The sequence below is a fragment of the Onychomys torridus genome, chromosome 16 (assembly GCF_903995425.1).
Source record: "Onychomys torridus chromosome 16, mOncTor1.1, whole genome shotgun sequence".
Classification (NCBI taxonomy): domain Eukaryota; kingdom Metazoa; phylum Chordata; class Mammalia; order Rodentia; family Cricetidae; genus Onychomys; species Onychomys torridus.
The window spans coordinates 63,009,071-63,032,835 of NC_050458.1; the positions used below are offsets into that span (position 1 = coordinate 63,009,071).

Here is a 23,765-nt window from a genome sequence, read left to right on the forward strand (position 1 = left end):
CAAATCATAACTTGTGGACATTGGTTTTCATCTTCCACCATGTGGGTTTCTGAGATCAAACTCAGATCACAGGTTTCATCTTCTATGTTAAAAAACAAAAACAAAAGCATAGGGATACCAAAGAATAACTTTCTGCTTTTCTTTTTTTTTTTCTTTTCAAGACAGGGTTTCTCTGTGTAACAGTCCTGGCTGTCCTGGAACTCGCTTTGTGGACCAGGCTGGCCTTGAACTCAGAGAGATCCTCCTGCCTCTGCCTCCTGAGAGGAGGGATTAAAGGTGTGCACCACCAGTGCCGCCGCCACCACCTGGCAGTTTCTGCTCTTTTATGAGCCAGAAATTTGGGGTTCATCTAAAGTTTGTTAACCATGTATGGCCCACTCGGCTGAAGCAAGAGGGATGAGGAAGGTGAGAGAGTGCCACAGATTTGTTGAAGGAGCAGCAAATAAGATTGATCATTTTAGAGAACACAGTGTGTGTGTGTGTGTGTGTGTGTGTGTGTGTGTGTGTGTGTGTGTGAATTTGTTTACATATTTGTTTTGGGGAATCAAATTCCTCACATGTGTCCAATATATATGCCTTAGGTTATTTATTTAAACATGATGACATGACGCTGGATAGTTGAAGATATTTTGGTTTTATTTTAACAGCACTATGAGAGGCATAGACCAAAGGGTTCTTTGGTGCCACAAAAATTTCCTTGACTAGATAGTCTTCATCACTAAAATGCACAACCAGGGAAACTCAAGAACACACTTGTTTTTACTAGTGTCCAGTGACACTCACCCACACTTAATTTTATTTCTGCACTTAGGTGACAATGTATTTCTCCCTCTTAGATTCTTGTAAACTTGGGGGTTAAGATCAGTTGGTTTTCTCATTTGCCAAAGTTCTGTTACCGAAGTGTGCTGCAGCCTACCAGATGACTACCCTCCCAATTTATATAATCTCTAGATATATTATAACCCATTTTTCTTCCTCCTCCTCCTCCTTCTGCCCTTTAAGCAGGGGAAGGCGTTTCCACAAAGGACAGAGACATTTAGTGGGTATCTAAACATGGGCACTAGGGGCAATGTATTCACCCAGTTGTGTGGAGGTACAGTGTTAACTCAGATTTAGAAACATTGCAGTCCAGTATCCCAACACATCCACAAAAGAAAACAAAAAACTATTCAGCTGAGGTCTCTGAATCATTAAGGGCAAAGACGAAATTGTATTCAGGCCGTTTGAAGTCTACTATGTGTGGGTTGGAGAATCCCAGGGAAGGGAATGGTGCTTGATGGCTCTTATTTATGTATCCATCCTACAGACACATTAAGCGTTCGCTTTCTGCGTCTCAGACGCTATTTTAAGCGCCGGGGATTCCGTGATGGAGGGTGCAGGGGAGGGAAATCTGTTGTTATGGAGTTTTCATTCTCAGAATGTAAGGACGAAGCTTCACCGTTCTCATAAACTCACAGTAACCTGGGTAGAAACAGTTGGGTCCCATAAGGGGCGGAATCTCACCCTGAGCTTTCTGGAGCGAGGGAACTGGATTATGCAGCAGAAGGGAGAGGCAGAAAACGGTCGTGCCCTCCGCCTCCCTCTGCACCGCCAGGCCTGGAATTATTAACAATCGCCTCGCTACCCAGTCCCGCGGGCCGCTGGAGGACAAGGACAGGACCCAGCTCTCGCGCCATCCTCCAAGGAAGGAATGCGGGATGCTGGTGAAAAGCCCTCCTAGGCAGACGGTCTCTCTCGGGCTTGGGGGTACGGGGCGTGCAGCCAACTGCTCTCTCATGCTGTCCTATTAAACATTGCAGCCACACGCTCTTTGCAGCTTCTCGGAGGCCACTGCAGCGTCCCCGCCCCGCCCGTCAGCCCATAGAACAGCGCTCCACTGCAGCTTCGGAACCCTGTTCTCTTTCTTCTCCACTTCCTCGTTGCCATGGAGACACACGTCATTTACGTGCCGTGCGTCGCCTTGGAAACGGGGGAGCATCCGCGGCGCGGCCGGGAGACCCGCCCCTGCCGCTCCAGCCGCACTCGCGGGCTCGGCTGGTGGATGGCCGTGGGGGGAGTCCCGAGAACGACGCGCTGCAGGTCCTCGTCTCGACCCCGACCCCTCTGCCAGCGCCTCTGTGAGCCGGAGAGCTTGTGGGCACTCTGTCGGTGGTTGCCGGGAGGGCGGCGGGGACATAGGCACCACCCGGGAGGCGAGCTGGCAGAGCACTTTTGCCCCCGGGCAAGCCCGAAGACGCTGGCCCCAGGACCCTAGACGGGTCTTCGTTCCGTCGACTCTTCTCGGCCTTCCCTGATCCTGCCGGCGCCCTCTGCCTGGGGCTGCTCTCTTCACGTCGGCTCCCCGCCCATCTAGGGAACCTAGGTGTCCCTGGGCTCCACCCCGTCCCTCCCGGGACCTCTCCCCCTCCACATCCTTCCCCCACCCTGGAGGCCCGACTGGACGCGACCCAGAGCTGCCACCGCCCGCTTCTGCCACTCAATGGAGGACAGTCTGCTGGAGATCATGACCAAGGACGGCGGCGATATGCCGGCGCCTCTGGAGGTGTCCACGGTGCCCGCCGTGGGGGACGTGATCTCTGGGGAGTATAACGGCGGCATGAAGGAACTGATGGAGCACCTGAAGGCCCAGCTGCAGGCCCTGTTTGAGGACGTGAGGGCCATGCGAGGGGCGCTGGACGAGCAGGCCTCGCACATTCAGGTTCTGTCGGACGACGTGTGCGCCAACCAGCGGGCCATAGTCTCCATGTGCCAGATTATGACCACCGCGCCCCGCCAGGGAGGCTTGGGCGTGGCTGGCGGCAAGGGGAGCTTCCCGAGTGTTCCCCATGAGCCGGAGACACCTTCGCCTGGGACTGGGGACAGCGGCTTGCTGGATCGTAATCCAGAGGAGGAGGACGAGGATGAAGAGGAGGAGAAAGGGATACCCAGCCCCGCCACACCCACCAGTCACTGTGAGCGCTCTGAGAGCCCCTGTGCTGGTCTCCTTGGGGAGGATGGGCCACTTGTGGAGCCCCTCGACCTGCCTGACATTACCCTGCTGCAGCTGGAGGGCGAGGTCTCTCTGTGAGGGAGATCCCACGGGGGTACCAACTACCTGGGCTTTGGGTTTTCAAGTGCTTAAAGCGAGGGAACTGAACAGTGTGCTTCACTCCAAACGCGAGTTCTTATAGGTCAGGGAGAGAGAGACTCTTTCACAGAAGGATTTGTAAGGTGAAGGACTTTGGAAGCATCGCGAATTCCACCCAGCCACGCATCATTGCAAAACTGCAGAAAGGTGAGGTTCCCGGAGAGGAAGTGCCCATTTCTGGGACTCCCATCCAGCCCCTTACCTTGCCCTCTCCCCTCTTCCCAGGAAACAGGAGGACCATTGAATTATGTAAATAAAATTCTGCTTTTTCTATTCTGAAAAAGGACTCATCTAGGACTTTGACAAATAATCTCTATTTACCTAGAAATTAAGGAATTGGGGGTATATTCTGTTCTGACAACAGGAAATTTACCCTTTTGCTGAAATCCAAGATATACAGTGCTCTGCAGAAGCCTCTCCCCTCACAGATCTCTGCGGCTGTGGATTGGTAAAGGAAGCCTGAGGAGGGAACTGCAGCCCTAGGAATCTGGGTGCATGGGGTTCCAAGGGCCCCTGGGCTGGGAGGAGCTGTGAATGTTCGTGGAGGCACAATAGCTCAAGCTCTGGGATTCTGCATGCAGAGCCGAAGCTGCCCCGTCACTGACTTCATCTGGGATTGCTTTCCACTCACCTGGACCTAGAGAACAAAGTGCCCTGTTCACAGGCAGAGACTTGGGGCTGGTCAGCAACAGACCAGATTTAGGGGAGTTTGAGAAACTCTTGTGGGGGGGAGGGCGAGGGGCTGCAGCCCAAACCTGTCTTTTCTGGCTATACCCGCTTAAACTTAAGTTCCTTTTTCTGTCGGTATGTCACGACCTTCTGCTTTTTGGTGTGGCCTCCATAATGTCTTGTGTTTTGTGTGTCCACTTGTGTAGTAGTGTGTGAGCCCTCAGGGGCAGGGCTTGTGGCTCTAGTATTAGGTTCAGGGGGCTGCAGACCCTTCTGTGAGCCCCAGGTTATCATGGCACTTCCCCTCTCCCCCCCCCCCACTCCTCTACCAGGGCATGGAGCATGTGGCTGTCCTGAGGTTCCTTAACTGATGTGCCTCCCTCCTACCTTCTGAAGTGGTGACTTTGTGTGCCCTTCCCCCTCCTTTGCGTATCCTTTGCAATGCTTTCCTTGGTGTCAACCTTAATAAAAAGACGTCATCTCCCCTCTTGCCGACTGGTACTAAGGGGGCTTGAGGGTGGGGCTTCTGGGTCTGCTGCGTGACGGGTCAGGGCTTAGTAGGAAACTTAGGGACCATGCCTTTCCCCCTCTCTCCTTGCCTCCAGTCCCAAAGAGTTAACTGACCTTGTTCTGGTTGGAACAAGATTGCTGGATCCATCTGCTTTCTCTTCTGCCCCAGACCTTGATCCAAACTGGACTGGGAAGTGTGCAGATCTGCACCGAAATACCCAGCTTACGTGGGTTTTTAGTAGCCAGCATCCCACACCTGAGACTTCTTTTCAGTGAAGCATTCCCACCCCCCCCCCCCCCCCCCCCCCCTAACCCTGCCACAGGGTGACTTCTGAATGAGAGCTCTGGCACAGCAGGCATGACACCTGTTCTAGGGATGGAGTGGCAGGCAGTCGCTGTTCTGTAGGGGTTGCCCAGGGTTTCTGGGAGCAGAGTGACACATCACTAAGGAAACCACAATAACTGCCTCAGGCCTCTAGTGGAAGATGCCGGCAAGGTGTTCCCCCAAGAGTCAACACTGACATCATCTCTAGGCAGCTCCCTTGGGTGATGATGTCCTGAGGCTGCCCCAAAACAGAGGTTGAGAGCAGACTAGGGTGTGTGTGTGTGTGTGTGTGTGTGTGTGTGTCTTTCTCTCTGTGTGGCATGTAAAATTGCTTCTTTTACAGAGAGGTCCAAAGAGGGCTAAAGGCACAGATATGGGTTGAATCTTTAAATTCCAACACTGAACTGACTGAGACTTGGTTTTCAGAATGCATATGATAGGAATAAAAACTTGTTGGCAAGAAAAATATATGACACCAAAGGAGGTCTTGTGTAAATATTAGTGTCTTTATAGGTCTCCTGGGGTTTTAGGGTGGTGACTGACTCCTCCAGGAAAGCAAAAACCACACAGGGAAGGTCCTAGAGACTCTTAAAAAAAGGCTTATTATTTACACGTATGTGTTTGTGCTTCTGTGTATGCATATGTGCATATGGTGTCCACAGAGGCAGAAGAGAATGTCAGATTCCCACAAACTGGCATTCAGGCAGGTGTAAGCCACTTGACATGGGTGTCGAAGAACACCCCAGTCCTCCGGAAGAGCAGCAAGTGACATTTCTCCAGCCCCTGTTTTGCAGGTCTAATTTGTACTGCCCCCTTTCCTTCCCTTCTCGCCCCTTTCTTCTTTTCCTTCCTCCCCCACCCTCTTTCTCTTTTAGAGAGTCTCACTACACAGCCCTGGATGGCCTGGAACTCACTATGTAGAACAGGCTGGCTTTGGACTCAGAGATTTACCTGCTTCTGCCTCTTGAATAAACTCTCTTTTAATATCATCCTTTCCCATGTAAAGAACCCTTACCACTTGAGGACAGAATTAAGAAAAAGGGCATGGCTTCTCAAGACAGCATGGGTGGTTTTATTTTAAGCAAAAGTAGGTATGAGCCAGACAGGCTAGAGGACTAGCCCTGTATTCAGAAAATGCCAGAGAAAGCCTTGAGGTATACAGCCCCTGGGTAATGTGTGCTGGGGACCTCAGAGAGCAGTTAGAGCTGAGGACTGGGATATAGGTTTTTGCTACACTTTCGACATTCAGCATCAATTACCATAGTGACGATCAGTTATTGAGTTCCAATTTTATCTCCCAGCAGCTCTATGAGGTAGAAGCTATTATTATTTTTTACATAACAGCTCACACACAGATTTAAGACTTCAAGGTCACAGATTGGAAGTCGACAGAGCCAGGACCTAAGCCTGAGATAGTTCAATTTCAAAGAACCCTAGATAGAAACCATCTTTCTAATGGCTCTTTTCTTTGGATCTTCAAAGAGTACGAGAGAGAATCCTGAAAAAGAAACCGACCTCACTTAGTCAGTTTTCACCTTCTCAGTTTGAAGAGATCGCAGTTCAGGTTTTGGTTCAAGACCTTTCTCAGCACCGAGTGGATGATCATCTACTCACCGCACTGAGCAGATGGCTGTCTGAACCTGCTGTTAGAGGGGAAGAGTCCGATGCTTGTGGGTGCTCCCTGACAGCTCCTCCCTCAGGGTGCTCCCTGACAGCTCCTCCCTCAGGTGAGCTCCCTTTCTGTTCCCCGTAGCTCAGATCCCCCATCCTTTGACTTAAGTCCCAAAGGCAGCATAGCTCATTTAGACGCCATAGAAAGTTCCGGTCGGGTCACTTGGCTACCGATGTCAGTTCTCCCCCTCTGCACCTGTGCCCCCAGGTCCCTAGTTATTCCCTGCAAGTATTGATAGACGAAACTCTTCCTATAGAAAGCAGTTCTTCTACCTTCTTTTACCTACACCAGCATCTTGAGAGATTCTGCAGGGCTGTCCTGCCTCCCCCACTCCCCCATTTCTGCTTTCCCGGTTCCCACTGGCCCCAGAGGTTTCTTCAGACTGTTGGTGAGTTTTGGCCAGTTTCCCACCCAGGGGTTATGGAAGGCCTCTGTTGAATTCCAGGAAGTCACAGCCATTGGAAATTAAACACAAAATCCTGCAAATATATATTCTCTCCAGAGAGAAAGGGCTATTGTCTCTACTTAATCCTTAAAGAGTAAGAATCAGGCTCTCATAAAAAACGGTAAGAGCCATTGAGTAAAGTATAATGAGACTTTTCAACTCAAAAGATATCCATGAAGAAAAGACCTGTGTGGGGCCAAGGTGTCCAGCATCCATGCCTCCCGGAGCCTCTGGAGTATTTCCTGCCCAGAATTGAAACGGTAGTCTCCACCTGATTATTCTCCACTGACTTGATGAATTTTAATTACACGGACACCTATCAGGTGGTTCCTGCCATAACTTCCAAGTCTGCAATACTAGAAATCTGTCCAAGTGCTGCTGATGCCCAAGAACCTAAGAAATGTCCGAGATCTCCTGAGAACGTGAGAGCATTTGTCTATTCACCAAAGACAAATCGACCAAACCATTCCATCCAAGTCTAGATTGGTGAGCTAGTGAGTTTATTGGGTTCTTAATAGAGGGTACATTACTTCCAGAAGCATGGGTAACTCAAAGGCAGCTGCATCATGAAACAGCCCACCCCAGCATGGGTGGCTGCTCCCCAAAGCTGCATCCCTGGAGCTCCCTGCCCCACTTACAGGCAGCTCCAGCAAAGAGTCTCTTCTACACCCGTGTCACCGATTACATAACCGTTCAGGGGTGGGTCTTGTGATGTCCTACCTTTTTGGGCTCTGAGTTTTCAGTCTTCACCCTCCCTTCAGAAAGACGCCCTCCTCCCCACTGGGTTTCGGTGTGTGTATCCCTGGCTGTCCTGGAACTCTGTCTGTAGAGGCCCCGGCTGAGTTCCACCTGCCTCTGCCTCCCGAGTGCTGGGGTTAAAGATGTGTGTCACCACCATACATCATAGAGGTACATTTTAATTGAGAGGAAACAACTACCTATCAATCTCTGTGGCTTCAAGCAAAATTTTTCTGTTTGGAGAACACAACCCCACATACAACTCATAACAAGTCTCAGGTTCTAGAACCCTCATCTCTAACTGGCCCAAGGTACCTCTCTTTGATATCAGCTCTTAATCTCAAAGACAAAGCACGTCTTGTTTCATAGAAATAAGCTATTAACTTCAGCCTGGCGCAGCTTAATCGGCTCTTAGAGGATCCACTGCTTCCCTGTGAGTCAAGCTGGCCTTGGACACGGCATGCAGATTTACGGGCTCTCAGTGGTGTGGCAGATGAGAGTTTCTGCTTGCCATCTATAAACGGAAGTTCTCCTAGAACTAAGCTACATCACCCCCCCCCCCATATATTTGTTTATTACTTCTCAAGAGACATAAAACTTCTTGCTTTGAAAGGCAGCGTTTCATAAACATCTTCCCTTATTTAACTGCTTAGAAACAGAACTTCACCCAGGGTACCTATTATATTGGATATTGAAGCGCAGAAGGCATGATCATCAATCTTAGTCTAGCTGTCATTTCCCCACTCCCATTCTACATTGTCCTCAGAAGGTGAATTCCCTCTGAAAAACAGCCTTTCTGCTTGGAAGCACTGTGTTTAGAGAAAGAGCTGGGCTCCGTAAATAATGCTGTAATGGTGCCACCTGTCGCCGGATAAAGACATTACAAGAGGAACTCAAAGCGAATTTATGTCTTTCCCTTCAGGACTGGAGACTGCCTTCCAAAACATGGCTCTCTGCCACATGGTGGGTGTGAGGAGAGACAGGAAGAGCTGAATGCATAGGATGGATTTGAGGAATATAAAAAGCAACTGCAATAAACTAACTGCCCCCTCCGCCTCTCATACACCGATACTCCAGAAATTAATCTTCCTAAACCAGAGTTCTGAATAGTTATTCTCCTTGACCATCTGCAACTTCTTCCCAGTACTTCTTATATTAAATATAAAATGTGCAGGAGTGCATGCGCATGCGTGCGTGCGTGTGCGTGCGTGCGTGCGTGCGTGCGTGCGTGTGTGTGTGTGTGTGTGTGTGTGTGTGTGTAGGGAGAAGAGAATCAAACTCCTCTCTAACAAGGGCCTGGCATACCCGCCCTACCCCACCAATACTTCATTCCCTAGCTACCTTTTAAAGACTGTCTTACCTCATCAGAAGCCCAAGTCATCCAGTTCAGTGCTGGGGATAATTCCCAAGTGTGTCCAGCTCCTCCAGTCCCTGGGTGAAGTCTGGTTGGGTCTCCATTTCTTCCCAGAGAAGTCAGATGCAAACCTCATCTCCAGAAACGAGCCTTCTGTCTCTGTCACGGGCATTGTTTGACATTCTCCCCTGGTCGTTTTTCTCATGCTGCCTATGAGTGAGAAATCCCCAGAGAAACTATGCAACCCTTTTTTATTGTGAATTTCTGTTTTTATTTCTAAGAGCAAGGTTCACAATTTCCATCCATTTCCTAATGGGTAAAGTTGAAAGGAATGATGAACTCTGCCAAAGTGTACTACTCCTTATTCCCCGGAGACACTTCCATTTCCACACATTCGCTAAAAACCTATACTTTTCCACTTTGTCCTCTGGCCTCCAGTTCAAATCCTCTCCACCCTTCAAGGCCTTTCAGTCTCCCCTTTCAGAAATACAGGAATGTGACCTCATCCTCCTCTAAGTGGCTACATCTTCTTTGTATTGTTTGGGGAACAATAACCTTATTTTGTCTTGTTTCTATTCCTCGTGAGCTTTTGTTCACCCCTTGAACACATTGTCCATCTATTTCCAGATTTATGGGTACCTTGAGAGCTGCAATTGTATCTCCATGCTTATCCTCTCTGAAGTATCTACCAGTGACTCTAAGGTACCGCCGACTGCATGGCACCTCATTTTAGGAACCCTGACAAAAGGAGACAGACACCGCTGGCAATAACCACTGTTTTCTTATCTCTTGGGTCTGAAAGTGTCATTTTTATTTAAATATCGTTTATTCTTAATTTAAAACGGAACTTTCAAATATCACAATTACAATTAAAAGTCACTACAATGTTAGAATTACTTCACCTTGTGCCTGGGAACCTTCGAACTGCTTTTGACCTCGAGTTGTCCATGGTTTTCCATGCACTTCTTTCTAGTAGGGGCCATATTAAGTTTTAGGAAAACAGAGCTTTCTTATGAAGAAACTGTTGCCTCTGGGAGTTTCCTCCCGGTCCCAGTACCCAGTCTTCAATGCTGGTTTCCTTTAATCTTGCCAGAGAGAGTTTAAGGCAAGTCTTTCGAATAATGCTCAGGACTAACATTTCTTCAGAGGGTTGATGAACTGAAACATTAAGGGATTGAAGATTTCCAGTCACACTACTTTAAATGATATCGAGAGCTGGACTTGTGTAGGTATGATAGGAATGGTATCATGACTTCTGGGAGCTGGTAAAAATTGTGAGCTACCATTGGGTATATGAGACATTCTGTTTCAAAGATGTTTAGATGTGTGAGAAAAAACAGTTTCAGGAATCAGTGAGATTTACATTATTACTATTATTGTTAACCTTTTTTTTTTTTTTTTTTTGAGAAAAGATCTCACTATGTAGATCAGGCTGGCCTCAAACTCACCTGCCTTTGCTTTCAGAATGCTGGGATTAAATGTGTCACCACCACACCAAGCAAAATTTACATTATTATAAAGGACCATCTTGATCATAAGCTGAAAAAGTGTTTAGAGAATAATAAGAGTGAAAAGGAACAACTGAGAAAGCAGAGGTGCAAATTTAACTGAAACAGAGTGTCATCCCTCAGAATCTTAAAAAAAACATGGTGATGATGTTTGTACAGTTATTTTATATGTAAGATAGATGTCCGAAGGGACTTCCTATGTGTATTAGAGATGTGATTAAATTCGACACAAATCCCAGTTCCCAAGCCAAGGAACTCTACAGAACCCAATATAGTTTCTGCAGGGTCTGGTGATGTATTTCCACCCTGACCCCACGCAGGCAGCCTCAGCGTGACTACTTAGTAACTCCGAGTCACACAAAGTATAGTCCGTTTACCAATTTCATCAGGGAATATAATTCTAGTCGGCATTTTCAGCCTCTACTAGTAGACAACTAGAAAAGTGGAATGGGTGGACAGAGATGAGAGCCATCGGGAGGGATTGCAGAGTTTGTGCCTTTTCCATGCTCCTTTATCCTACCTCCCCATCCCCTTAAGGAGCGTGGGTTCTATTCACAGGAGAAAGCTGTGTTCTTGAGCAAGGGCAATGTGCTTCTCAGAAGATGGAGGGGAAAACCTCTTTTCTGTGAGGACTGCTGAGTGAATTGGGGATATTCCAATGTAAAAAAAATGGCATGGTGTATAGGGAGAGTAGATGTGTATACAGGCGGGACGAGGTAAAAGAGAAGCGAAGTAAAAAATGTTGCACAGAAAATCTGTAACAAGTTACGCTACAAAGGACATGTAACATAACATTGGAAGACAGTAACAGAGACAGCATCCCGCTCTGGAGTGGCATTGGCCAAACCACCAACAAAACTTCTCTCTGGTGAGAGAAAGCCAGTGTAGCACTCTATGTCATGAAGACAGCGTCCTATGTGGAGCTGTCCCAGAGTGGAATTCTAAAGGGAACCACTTCAGTAAATAAGAGGAGAGGAAAGAAGTATCTTTGTAAAAATGTGCTGGAATTTCAGAAAACATCTCAAGAAGAAATAACAGGCCCAAAGCCAAGTTCCAGACGGGAGGGCGAAACAATCTAATGAAAATGTCATTGCTTAGAATAGAGGTTTTCAACCGTGACCCCCAGAGACCATTGGAGAACACAGATATTTACAAGTCATAACTATCAAAACGACAGTTCTGAAGCAGTAATGAAATAATGTTATGGTTGGGGTCACCACATCATGAGGAACTGTCTGAGAGGGTCGCAGCTTTAAGAAGGTCAAGAATCCCTGGTTTGGAAGGAGCTGACAGGAGCTACTCTGGCTCTAATTGCATCCCAGAGGAAAGTCTTGAAAATAAACACATGGGTGAGTTCCTGATAGCCACAGAGATCAGGCAAAATAAACAAACAAACTTGACTTTAAATACTTAGATATAGTTTTTGTAGTGGAAAAGTCCATAGGAACAAAGGTTCAAAGATGATGTTTAGTCAATATAGTTTCTTTGGAGGAGTATATGTCATGACTAGTGGGAACTCACCAAAAAAATTCAGATATACAGATGTACAGAAAATAAACATAACTGAGAGAGTAGAACCTATATATCAGTACTTTCAAAAGCACCACAAGGACTCTGATTACAAAAATTTTAAATTTCGGAACACACACACACACACACACACACACACACACACACCCCACATGCACATAAATGCATGAAATAAATATCTTTTAAAAGTTAACATTGAGCCAGGTATGATGGTTCATGCATTTAATCCCAGCACTTGGAAGGTAGAGGCAGTTGGATCTCTGAGAATTCTAGCCTAACCTGGTCTACATAGAGAGACCCTGTCTCAAAACAAACAACAAAGTTAACATTTTAATATGCTAATGTTATATAGATAAAAGTGTTACAAATTCAAACTCAAAGAGTTTTTATTGTAGCAGTAACAAATATTCCATTTTCTGTAGTAGGAGCAAACAATAAATTCGACCTGTTTATCCTCTGTAAGAATTTGTGAATTTCAAAGGGCATCTCGGACAAAGTGGGCTGATGACTAACAAGAATGAAATACCATTCTAGAAACATACAAATAACACCTGCAAAGAAACAGGAACAAAACAGTAGACATCTGGCACAAAGGAACAAATATGGACAGGCAACTTACTAAGGAGGGAAACCTAATAAGCATATGGGAATTTTATTAAAGGGGTTAGTAATGTAATGCAAGCTAAACCAAGAATGTGGCATCTCTTGATATCTATCGAAAAGTTGCAAGAGTTGTCAGAGGCGGGGAGCTAGAGTCCTGCACTCTTTTCACCCACTTTGCAGAGCTAGCCATTCCGAATTTCTTTCTTTCTTTCTTTCTTTCTTTCTTTCTTTCTTTCTTTCTTTCTTTCTTTCTTTCTTTCTTTTTCTTTTTCTTTCTTTTTTTTTTTTTTTTTTTGAGACAGGGTTTCTCTGTGTAGCTTTGCGCCTTTCCTGGATCTTGCCCTGTAAACCAGGCTGGCCTCGAACTCACAAAGATCCACCTGATTCTGCCTCCCAAGTGCTGGGATTAAAGGCATGCACCACCACCAAGAATTTCTTAGATATGTCAAATAGAGCCGCAACTAGTGGCCTTACACAATACAAAGGAAACCTTGTTACAATTCTAGAATGGAGCAATCAGGGATGTCTGATGTACGGTTACAAAGTATGACTGGAGCTGACACTGGAGTCTGGTCCTGCAAGAGTGGGTCAAGAGAGGCATCATGGTAAAGCAGAGTAAATGCCAGTATCTGGCAAAGTGTATGGATCTGGAAAACCATACTCAGTGAAACAAATAAAACACATGACAGGATATACAGCTCACTAGCTTTGGAGAACTTGAAAAGTGTGTGTCTAGGAATGGCGATATAGCTTGGCATTAGGCATTTACTGAGCATGGGTGGAGTCCTGGGCTCCAGCCCCAGTACAGGAGAAAGATTCCACAAAACAACTAAACACAGATATACACAGTAGAGCATTATTACCTGCCATAAAAGGAGAAACAAAAATATGAACAAAACAAGAGAGTTTTTACTAGAAGACATCAATAATGGTACATGCCATGGACCAGAGTTATGGGTAATTTGATCCCTCGTGGAGCAAATAAAACAACCAAAATAGATCAGAACACTATTTGGAAGATGAAAGGCTGGAATGAGAAAATCTCATAGAAAAGTCCCCCAATTCTGACAGCAAAATGAACTTTAAGTATAAAGAAGAGCTGTGTGGTGCTCGGGGCACACAGGATATTGCTAATAGTTGTTATGGGTGCGTGGTCACAATTTCAGAGTTTACTACAAGGACATAAATATTTCACACAAAGCAGGAGAGCCATTATCTTAGGCTTTTTCTCTGGAGACTCGGTCTTTTATTTCTCTTTCCCTCTGACGTCAACACATTTTTCTCTTCACACCAACTTTTTTCTCTGTGGATACATGGTAGAAGTCGGGTGCTCCATAGCCTGAGGCTCTTCTCTGTTCCTATCTGAAATAGTCTTATCTACTACATAGCAATATACATTCTTAGAAAAAAGGTTACTATTTACTTATCTTGACAGGGTCAACAGTTGTAGTGATGGTGGGTAGATGTGATATCTCATAGAATTTTCTTGGTGACAACGGTCCACTCCTGTAGGGGGAGAGAGTTCTGGGGAAAAAAAAGTGCAGTGTAACAGATACACTCCAAAATATCTATGACAGCTCACAGGTTCATCAAATGAACTAATGAATGTCAACCCTGTGCTGACTTGCTTCTCTCCAGAGGCCCTGTAGCCACTTTCAAATGTTCCTATACGAGGTGATTATTTCTGCTTCTCAGTAAAAGAGGAGGGTCTGGCATTAGGGTAGGATAATTCGAATAGAATTTAACAAAGGGCTATTTTTAAAGGCCTAGGTGGGGGTGTAGGAAAAATCACAAGACATTTAGAAGCAGCGTGAGTTCTGTTCCAGATCTTGGAGACAGAACTAGGTGGAGAGTGGGGAATCAATAGCAGAAACTGTGGGTGAAGGTACTCCCTAAAGAGAAAGCCAGGGGACTAGATACTCAACCATATGCTCGGCCTTTGCCATTCATGGATGGAACCCCGTGGAAAGCAGAGATGAACGAGTGTAGTTTACGCAGGTCAGTCTTCCACGCCATGAGATGGATGACAAGGTCAAGGGATTGAAGAGCCAGACAGAAGACTTCTAGATCTTTAGATGTAGTGTTACAAATTTTAGGTTTAGTGTTAACAAATACGTGCGTTTAATTTTCATGACCCGGTCAAGCCATATTTCTATGTACTAAACTATTTCAGAGGGGGTGACTCAGGGTCTTGTGTAGGGAAAGGACTCTGGAATACTTTCTCTCCTGTCCGGTAGGTTCTGTTTGGTTAACGTACCAGGCAGGATTCTGCTTGATTTTTTTTTTTTTTTTTTTTTTTGAGGGATACCGTCACAACACCCCCTCACGGTCAAAGCGCTTGTGCCACGGTCTGAAATTTTAATCACGTACTAGTTGGATAGAGAGAAAAGTAAATGAATTCTAAGACAATGAGGGAGTAGGGCGATTCAAAAAAGACATAAATTATGGGAACTCAGAGAGCCCAGTGACACCAGGTACGCGTCAAGAGGCTTTCCTCGAGCCGTTAACTGAAAAGGGGCCATAAGGCGGCTGAGGACATTGCAGTTGTTTACGGGCGGTAAAGTGCAGCCCAGCATTACACAATTCGCTAAAAATGGAGCTATCGCTTGGAAAGATTTAGGCTCCGCATCCTCGGACTGGACCGGCAGCTACCGAGGCCTAATGTGATTGGTCGAGGTCGCGGCTGTGCTCCGCCCCCTAGCGGCCTCCGCCGAAGGGGAGGGGTACTCGGTCGGGTAGGCTTCTCACGCCTGGGGTTCCTGGGCTCCTGCAGCTGCGGACCGCGGCCGCTGCAGTCCCTTCCCGAAATAGACCTTGTTTCTCCGCGGTTGACAAATCTGGAACCGGCGCGGGACGAGCGGCCAGGGAGACGGCGCTCATTGGCTGCGCAGCGGCGCGCCGAGAGGCGGAGGAAGGCCGATTGGTCGCAGGCTCCGGCGGTCCTAATCAGGTCAAGGCCTGCCGGCGTCGCAGGGTGCTGCCGCCAGGGGGCGCTGGGCAGGGGGATGTGGCCAGCCCAAGGATCTCAGATCGGCCTGAGCTAACTCCAGAGCTTAATTGTGCTCTCTCCATCATCGAGTTCTAGGACGAAACGGGGGTGGGGGGTGGGGGGGTGGGCTGGGACCAGGCGAGCACTTCCAGGGCAGTTTCTTTTAGTAGACCTTGGGGCTCTTCCCTTCCAGGGGGCAGTCCGAGGCTGCAGGTGGGGAGAGCTGGCGCAGGCAGTCGCTTTGCTTGTGAGCCCTTCCAACTGGGAGGAGGCCTTGGGAGAACAGTTCGAGGTCACCCCGGGTCTGATTTCTCAGCATTCCTGGCCCCAACATGCTTGTTGAATACACATCTACAAGAAATAGATTCCTTTTTTTTTGGTTTGGAATTTTAGTCCTGACAGCCAGCACCCCTCTCCACTTTGCACCCTGCAGCTCCTCGGTATTCTTCATGGCTTTGCTAACATCACCTCCTTGGCATTCATTCTTCTGGACCTCCGAGGCGAGGCCAGGTGAGCTGAGGACAGTAACAAAATCCCACTCCAGTGCAGCTGGTGAACCAATGAATTTAACTGAGGTCCGTGACAACGGGCAGGTGCGCTACCAAAGAAAATGTTCCCCTCCTTGCAACCCTTAACCCTGGATATCTTGAGCCCCGCCCCTTGTAACCATTAACTACCCAGGTCCTCATAAGCCCCGCCCCTTGAGTGACATAGTTAATGGTGCATGCAGGTTATCTACAGATAATCACAGCTGCTGAGGAAGTGGTCGAGAGGACAACAGCAGTGTCGTGCCAGGAGAGGAGGGATAGGTTCTGGGGCCAGGGCACCTAAGCGAGAATGGCAGCCAAGCCTTGTAAATAATGTATGATCTGAAAAGAAAAACAAAAAATACCCTCTGGGAGCTTCGGGTTTTGATATCAAATAGGGTGGTAGTATCACATAACGCTCTTACTATCACGGGGATCAACTGTAAAGGTTGATCCTGCTGCTGTTCCCTGTGCTCCAGTGGTGCTTTGCATGGGCCTTTTAGCAATGCTTGCTCTTTGGCTGAACTGCCCGGTTCATAATCTCATTGTCTGTCAGTGCCAGGCAACTGTGAGGCGGTGGTTCTCAACCTATGGTTTTCGACCCCTACAGGGGTCAAATGACCTCTTCACAGGGGTCGCCTAAGACCATTGAGAAACACGGATATTTACGTGATGATTCATAACAGTAGCAAAATTACAGTTATGGAGTAGCAACAAAAATAATTTTATGGTTGGGGGTCGCAGCATTAGGAAGGTTGAGAACCACTGATGTAAGGCTATGCAGTTATTTCTCAAGACTTTTCAAAGCACCCTTTCTTCTTCCTCTGCCTTTCCTTTACCATTTTTCTTTTCCTCTTCAAAGGTTTTTTGCAAATTGGAATTTCACACTTAGAGAAGCTAGGACTCCAGGTGGGAAGACGAGGCCTTCTTTTCCTCCACGGTGACCTGGAAGATCTAGCTCGTCCTCTCGGTTTGATAACTTTTGACAAGACTCTTCTTGGTTATAAGTCTCCCTTTTCCTGCCGAATCAGAATGATTGGGATTGCTAATTTCTCTCTGGTCCTTTGATGTGTATATACATCTTGGAAACTTACTGCCAGTTTCATGACTTAGAGAACTGAATGTCTATCCTTTAAGGAAGATGGTGCCCCATCTCTCGGTCTGGGGGTGCGGTAAGAACCTGACTCCAAAAAGTTAAACTAATGTCTTCTTAAAGACATAGGACAAGCTTACTTTTCCCTTAGGTAACACCAGTTATCGACACAGGGGCCGTTTCCTCTCCAGCACAGCCCCTCCCCCTTCTTAAAAATATTTTTGCTCAGCTTACAAAGTATTAATGTCTACAAAGAAGATCTCATGAGGCCTTTTATTACCCTCTTGATTTTTGTTACTCGTCCTGACTTTATCTTCCTTTACTCATCTGTGCTTCTGGACCATCCCTTTGCTCTCTGGTCACATGACTTCTACTCTCTCCCCTCACTTGAGCCCCTCCCCCTACACAGCCCTGGGCCCCTTTCTAGCTTCCTCCTTCCTTCAGATGTTCCAAGTTAACCACACAAATCTGCAGCTTTGACTCTAGGACTTACACATTCGAGAACATACATCATTTATTGTTCTGGACCTGGGTTACCTCAGTATAATGTTCCCCAGTTCATTCCATTTTCCTACAAATTTCTATTTTTTTTGGTTTTGTTTTTCGAGGCAGGGTTTCTCTCTGTAGCTTTGGAGCCTGTCCTGGAGCTCACTTTGTAGACCAGGCTGGCCTAGAACTCACAGAGATCCACTTGCCTCTGCCTCCCCAGTGCTGGGATTACAGGTGTGCGCCACCGCCGCCTGGCAGATAGTTTCTTTTTACTGTATAGATGCCTTTTAATTTCATGAGGTCCCATTTGTTGATTGTTGGCTGGAGTCCTACTCAGAAAGCCGTTACCTATGCCGGTATCTTGAAGTGTACCCCTACTTTTTCCCCCAGCATCTTCAGCGTTTCAAGTCTCATGTTGAGGTTCTTGATGCATGGGAGTTCGTTTTGGGATACCTACAGGTAGACATCAGTTTCTGCAGAACCATTGGTTGAAGAGGCTGTCTTTCTGCAAAGTGTATTCTTAGCATTTATCTTAGTTTCTTTTCCTATTGCTGTGTGAGATACTCCTACAAAAGCGATAAAACAGAAGGAGTTTATTGCAGTTCACAGTTCAAGGGCGTGTAGCCTGTGATGGTTGGGAAGGGAAGGCGGCAGGCGCTTGAAGCAGCTGGTCACATGGTATGCACACTCAGGAAGCAGAGAGGATGAAGGAGTGTGCTCTGCTAGCTTGCTGCTTCCTACACAAAACTGGGAACGGTGCTGCCCACCTCGAGTGTGGCTCTTCCCACCTCAGCTAACTTAACCAACACAGTTCTTCACCGGCATGCTCAGAGGCTGAACAATTAATTCCTCACAAGTGTGCTGGAGGCTTGACTCCCAGGTGATTACAGATCCTGTAGAGTTAATGATACACACTATCTTGGCCTCTGTCAAAAATCAGGTGGCTGTAGTGACATGGGATTTTATCTGGGTCTTCTAGTCAATCCACACTGATCTGCATGTCTGCTTTGGTTCTGGTATCACGCTATTTTTGCTACTTTAGCTCTGTCATATAACTTGAAATAATGTTGCAATACTTTAAGCACTGAACCTTTTGCTCAGACTTGCTTTTGTATTTCCATTTCCATATGAATTAGATAGTTTAGTCTATTTCTGTGATGGAAATCCCACTATCAAAGAGCACCAGAGAAAAAAGAAACAGCCTATCCCTTTAAAAGAAAACCCATCTGTTATCAAAGGGGCTAGAAAAATATGCAATTTGAAAACAAAGAAAACCACTAACAAAGGGAGGTCTGGTCAAGGGAACAAGGTCGAGGAAGCTGGAGAGGATCAAACAGAGGTTCCTGTGGTGGCAGAGAGAGCATGGGTAGTGTTTCTTGGAGTACCGTGAATAAAGCAAATCCATTTACAGTGAGGAGTCAGGGGAAGTGATTTAATTATGAATTCATTCAAAGATGGGGGGGGGGGAGGGAGGCAGTAGGGTGGGAGGGCCATGATTTGGGAGTTGTAAACACAAGGAAACTGGTGGCATGCAGAGGAGCTTGGTAGAGGCACTTACTTATATGGAAAGGCAGATGGTTGTGTCACTAAAAGAAACCGAAGGATTTAGAAGAAGGGGTTTGAAACACTGACGTCCCCATCTGCCCTCCCCAGCAAAACACAAACAATAGAGTTATGTAGTGTTGGCATTTGGAGGGTTTAATGGAGGGTAGTCAGTCCGAAAACCATATATGAACAACAAAGACAGACTCAGTAAGTTATATTTATATATTTATATTTGTGTGAACAGATACATACATATATACAAACATACTTACATATATATATATATATGTTACAATAATAAAGAAAAAGAGGCTATCAACACGGGGGTGTGGGTTTGAGGGAGGATAGCTGGGAGGGCCTGGAGGGAGGGAAGAGGAATGTAATTCCATTTCAACTAAAAATATATTTAAAAACAAACTAATATGGCATATTAAAAGGTTGAAAGATCATTTATTCCCAAATGTATGTGAAAAACTTATCCTGGGGAATGGCATGTAAAAGAATTATACAAGCAAGATGGACTTGAATGCACTCATTCACTGAATCCTGAGGAACACAGGAAAAATTCAGGAGAGCCTCACATTCTCTTAAGGAAAGTTCATGGAAAACCAACTCTGGAAATGAAGTCAGAAGTGAGCCTTAGACATCAGGAGGAACTTCCAGCTCTGAGCCTGGTGCCAAGTTAGCTGCAAACTCTAGAGCCTCTCCAGAGTTGAGAGCAAGGTCTGGGAAAAGTAACCATCTGTCTCTCATTGAAGGAAACTTCTCCAGAGGCCTAAGATAGGTTGCCTCTCCCAAGGGCCCTCCCCATGGCCCCTTTCATTTCCTTGTTGCAGAAGCTGTAGATGATGGGGTTGCACATGGGGATGATGATGGTGTAGAGGAGGGAGAAAGGCTTGTCTTTATCAGGCCCATGTGTGCTGCGGGGATTCATGTAAGAGAACATGGCTGAGGTGTATAAAAAGATGACCACAGTCAGGTGGGAGGCACAAGTGGAGAATGTCTTCCTGTGTCCTGAGGAGGAGGCTCTGCTGAGGATGGAGGTGAGGATGCGGGCATAGGAGGTGACAATGAGCACCATGGGGCTGAGCAGCACCACAATGGCATCAAGAAAGATCAATTTCATGCTGAACTTGGGGTCCCCACAGGAGAGGGCAATCACTATGGGGGCCTCACAGAAGAAGTTTTCTATGTGGTTGTCTTTACAGAAGGGATTCCGGAATGATATATACTCAAGAAAGATGCCATTGACCATCCCAAAGACCCAGGAAGAACACACCAGCCTGACACACACCTGCTGGCTCATGATCTGGGCATAGTTGAGTGGTTGGCAGATGGCGACATAACGGTCATAGGCCATGAAAGCCAAGAGGATGCACTCAGCCACACCCACTAGAAAGACCAAGTACATCTGGGTCATACAAGAGGCAAAGGAGACCGTGTGGTCCTTGGTCACCAGATGGATCAACATCTGTGGGATGGTGGTGGTGATGAAGCAGATGTCCAGGAAAGACAGGTGTCCAAGGAAGAAGTACATGGGGCTGTTGAGCCTGGGGTCAGTCCAGGTGATGAAGATGATGAGGCCATTCATGGCCATGGCGAGGTTGTAGAGAGCCAGGAAGAGGATGAAGAGCAAAGCTCGGGTGGAAGGGGAGCTCTGTTCAAAGCCCACCAGGATGAACTCGGTCACTGTGCTGCTGTTCCTCAGGTCTGCTGTCTGGGGCCTGTTTGAGGACGGGGGGAGGGTGGGGGGGCAGGAAAAGCATAAAGGACACAGTTGTGTGGAAGGCGAGATGTTCCCCTGGAGCCAGAAGCACAGCCAGAGGCTTTCCCTGGTGACAGTGACAGTTTGGGAATTTAGTCATCTCTGGTGAGAAAGTGCCAGGGTCACCAGAGGCTCTCTACATAAATTCTAGTTTTAAAAGTTGAGGAAGCGATGGTTCCCCTTCAGTCTGGATCGCTGAGGTGCTCTGTGAGATGGTGCATGTGTTCCAGGTCCTTCAACATCAAAGGACTGCTTATGGCCAGGATGCATTCAGAGGGGAAAGAATAAAATAGCTATGCCTGGGGTTCATGTCAGATGAGGAGAGGTTAGAGCCTGAGGGATGGAGTGTGTGATGGAAGGAGGTGGTGATTAGCTTAAAGAGGGTCATTTGTAGGACCCACCTGAGAGAGATTTGAAGGTATATTGTGTAATCTTTTTCTCTTTTCAGTTCGATTCATCTCCTCCCTTCTTTCTCTCTCTCCCTCACTCCCCTCCTCTTTCTACCTTTCACTCTTTCTTTTTTGAGACTAAGTCTCATGTAGCACCAGATGGTCTTGAACTCTCAATATTGCCAAGGATGGCACTGAACTCTGGCCTCTATTTCCCAAGAACTAGAATTACAGGCAGATGCCATTATAGCCAACATGAAGGTGGTATTCTCTAAATGAGGACAACATCTAGTCATTTTGTACCTGTTTGAGGTGCTGAATGGATTGAGCTTTTGGGGGAAACTAAGCAGGACTGTCTCAAAAGTGGGGGTGGCTAACAGGCAGTCATGTCTAGCTGTCTACTGTGATGGATCTTTCCAGAGACTCGTTCTCTGGTCGTTGTTGCTGCTATTCACCAGAGACTACACAGCGCATGCTGGAGAATAGCATTGCTTGTATTTATTTATTTTTTTAAATCAAGAAACCCCTTTCCCTCAGCAGTTGGAATTTACCCCCTATTTGGTGGAAATAATTCAGCCATCCTCGTGAGAAAGAATCTATGTGCTGGCCACACACGTTCCAATCCTTTTGCCTTTGTGAGTCAATGGAGTTCACGGTACATCTTCAGAAACTTAGCTCTGACTACTGAAGCTTTCAGGAAGTCACTGCATTCATGCTAAATCGGTTGTGCTTTTTGCCTTGTTTGGAGTTCAGATGTATGACATGCTTGTAAAGGGACAGTGCACCTCGGCTTCACCTCCTTCTCCCACCAGATTTTCCTCCCTATTTCCTTTTCTGCACATCCTCACTCGGCCTTCTCTGTGAGCCCACTGTTCCCCTTGTCCACCTCCTTCCATTTCTCACTCTGAGAAGCATTAACTCCCTCTAAGTGAGGTTTCTTGGTCGATCAAGGCATCAGCTGGGCCTGTTCCTATCATCTTCACCTTGGAAAGTTCTGGTGCCCAGGACTACTCTGGTGGTCTGGGAAAGGATAGTAGAGGACACAGTTTAATACGGGCCCACAATCCCGCACTCAGCAGACGTGTTGGGACTCAGCTAGTGAATGGTTGGGCAACATCAGTCGTCAGTGAGCTACAATCCATAGAATTCTTGGACGTGGCCAAGAAGAAGTTAGAATTTGACTCAAGGACGCACTAAGCCCCACTGAAGGACAAATGCTTGCCTGTGATTCACTGAGAAGGAATAATATCCAGCACCGAGTGCCTTGGTAGACAGCACCAACAGTTGGGCGGTCAGGCGTCCGTGTCAAGACGTGGGATGTTGGAAAGCAAACCACACCTACCTCATCCCGTGGCTCTGTCGCTCAGGTTTTGTCACTGAACCACTGTCCCTAGTGACAGAGATGGCATGGCGTTTGAGGAGGAGCTGCTCCCGGGAGGATGGTCTGAGCTGGTGGGCCACTCTGGAAGACAGAGGTGTCTGGTGAGCTTTGCAGTTCGTTGACACCAGTGCTATTGTAGACAAATGTCTTCTTAGACAATCTTAGCACACTGCGTGTGTGCAGCACTTTATAGAGCAGGGAGAGCTGTCTGCCTCACATCGCCATTTGGTAATGCACACTCTCATCTGCCTGCTTGTCAGTGTGTGTGTTTTGACCCTCTTGCCTCTTTAAAGTTGTTTTTGTTTTTTTTTTTGTTGTTGTTGTTTTAAAGATTTATTTATTATATATACAAGTTTCTACCTGCACATATGCCTATAGGCCAGAAGAGGGCACCAGATCTCATTACAGATGGTTGCGAGCCACCATGTGGTTGCTGGGAATTGAACTCAGGACCTCTGGAAGAGCAGCCACTGCTCTTAACCTCTGAGCCATCTCTCCAGGCCCCCTTAACGTTTTTGTGCCCATGCTTGACTTAAAAATTCTATGCTCTTCTGTTGATTTAAAAAGTACAAGAAAAAGAAAAATGTTAATTCTCTAGTTTTAGAAAAGCATATAGTAGTCTATTGTAAAAGACAAACAAAAACACTCTTACTCTCAAAAAATATTATTCTGGTGAAGAATGTCTTAAAAATGAATTGTAGAGGGGGCCAGAGAGATGTTTTGGTGGTCAAGAGCACTTGCTGCTCATCAGAGGACCGAGTTTGGTTCCCATCACCTACTTCTGGTGTCTCATGACCATTTGTAACCACAGCTCCAGTAGGTCTGATGCCTGTGGCCTCTGTGGGCTCTTGCCCTCATATACACACACCCACATGTAGACACACACCTACACATAATTAAAAATAATAAATAATAAAATAGGGGCTGGAGAGACAGCTCAGCAGTTAAGAGCACTGGCGGCTTTTCCAGGGGACCTGGGTTCAATTCCCAGCACTCACATGACAACTCACCACTGTTTGTAACTCCAACTTCAGGGGGTCTGACACCTTCACACATGCAGGCAAAACATTAATGCACATGAAATAAAAATAAATGAATCATTTAAA

At 46.7% G+C, this 23,765-nt stretch overlaps 2 protein-coding genes across 2 annotated transcripts; one reads left to right on the top strand and one right to left on the bottom strand.

Moving 5' to 3' along the window:
• The first annotated feature begins 1,962 nt into the window (after window positions 1-1,962).
• Window positions 1,963-4,284, top strand: Ccdc184 (coiled-coil domain containing 184). Its single transcript, XM_036208199.1, has one exon. It carries the CDS (start codon window positions 2,480-2,482, stop codon window positions 3,065-3,067), a length of 588 nt encoding a protein of 195 aa, XP_036064092.1. The 5' UTR covers window positions 1,963-2,479; the 3' UTR covers window positions 3,068-4,284.
• A 15,615-nt stretch (window positions 4,285-19,899) lies between these two features.
• Window positions 19,900-22,884, bottom strand: LOC118596737 (olfactory receptor 10AD1-like). The gene is made up of 3 exons (XM_036207615.1): window positions 22,877-22,884; window positions 22,621-22,740; window positions 19,900-20,848 (listed from the first exon to the last, which is right to left on the bottom strand). Exons 1-3 carry the CDS (start codon window positions 22,882-22,884, stop codon window positions 19,900-19,902), a joined length of 1,077 nt encoding a protein of 358 aa, XP_036063508.1.
• Window positions 22,885-23,765: the final 881 nt, after the last annotated feature.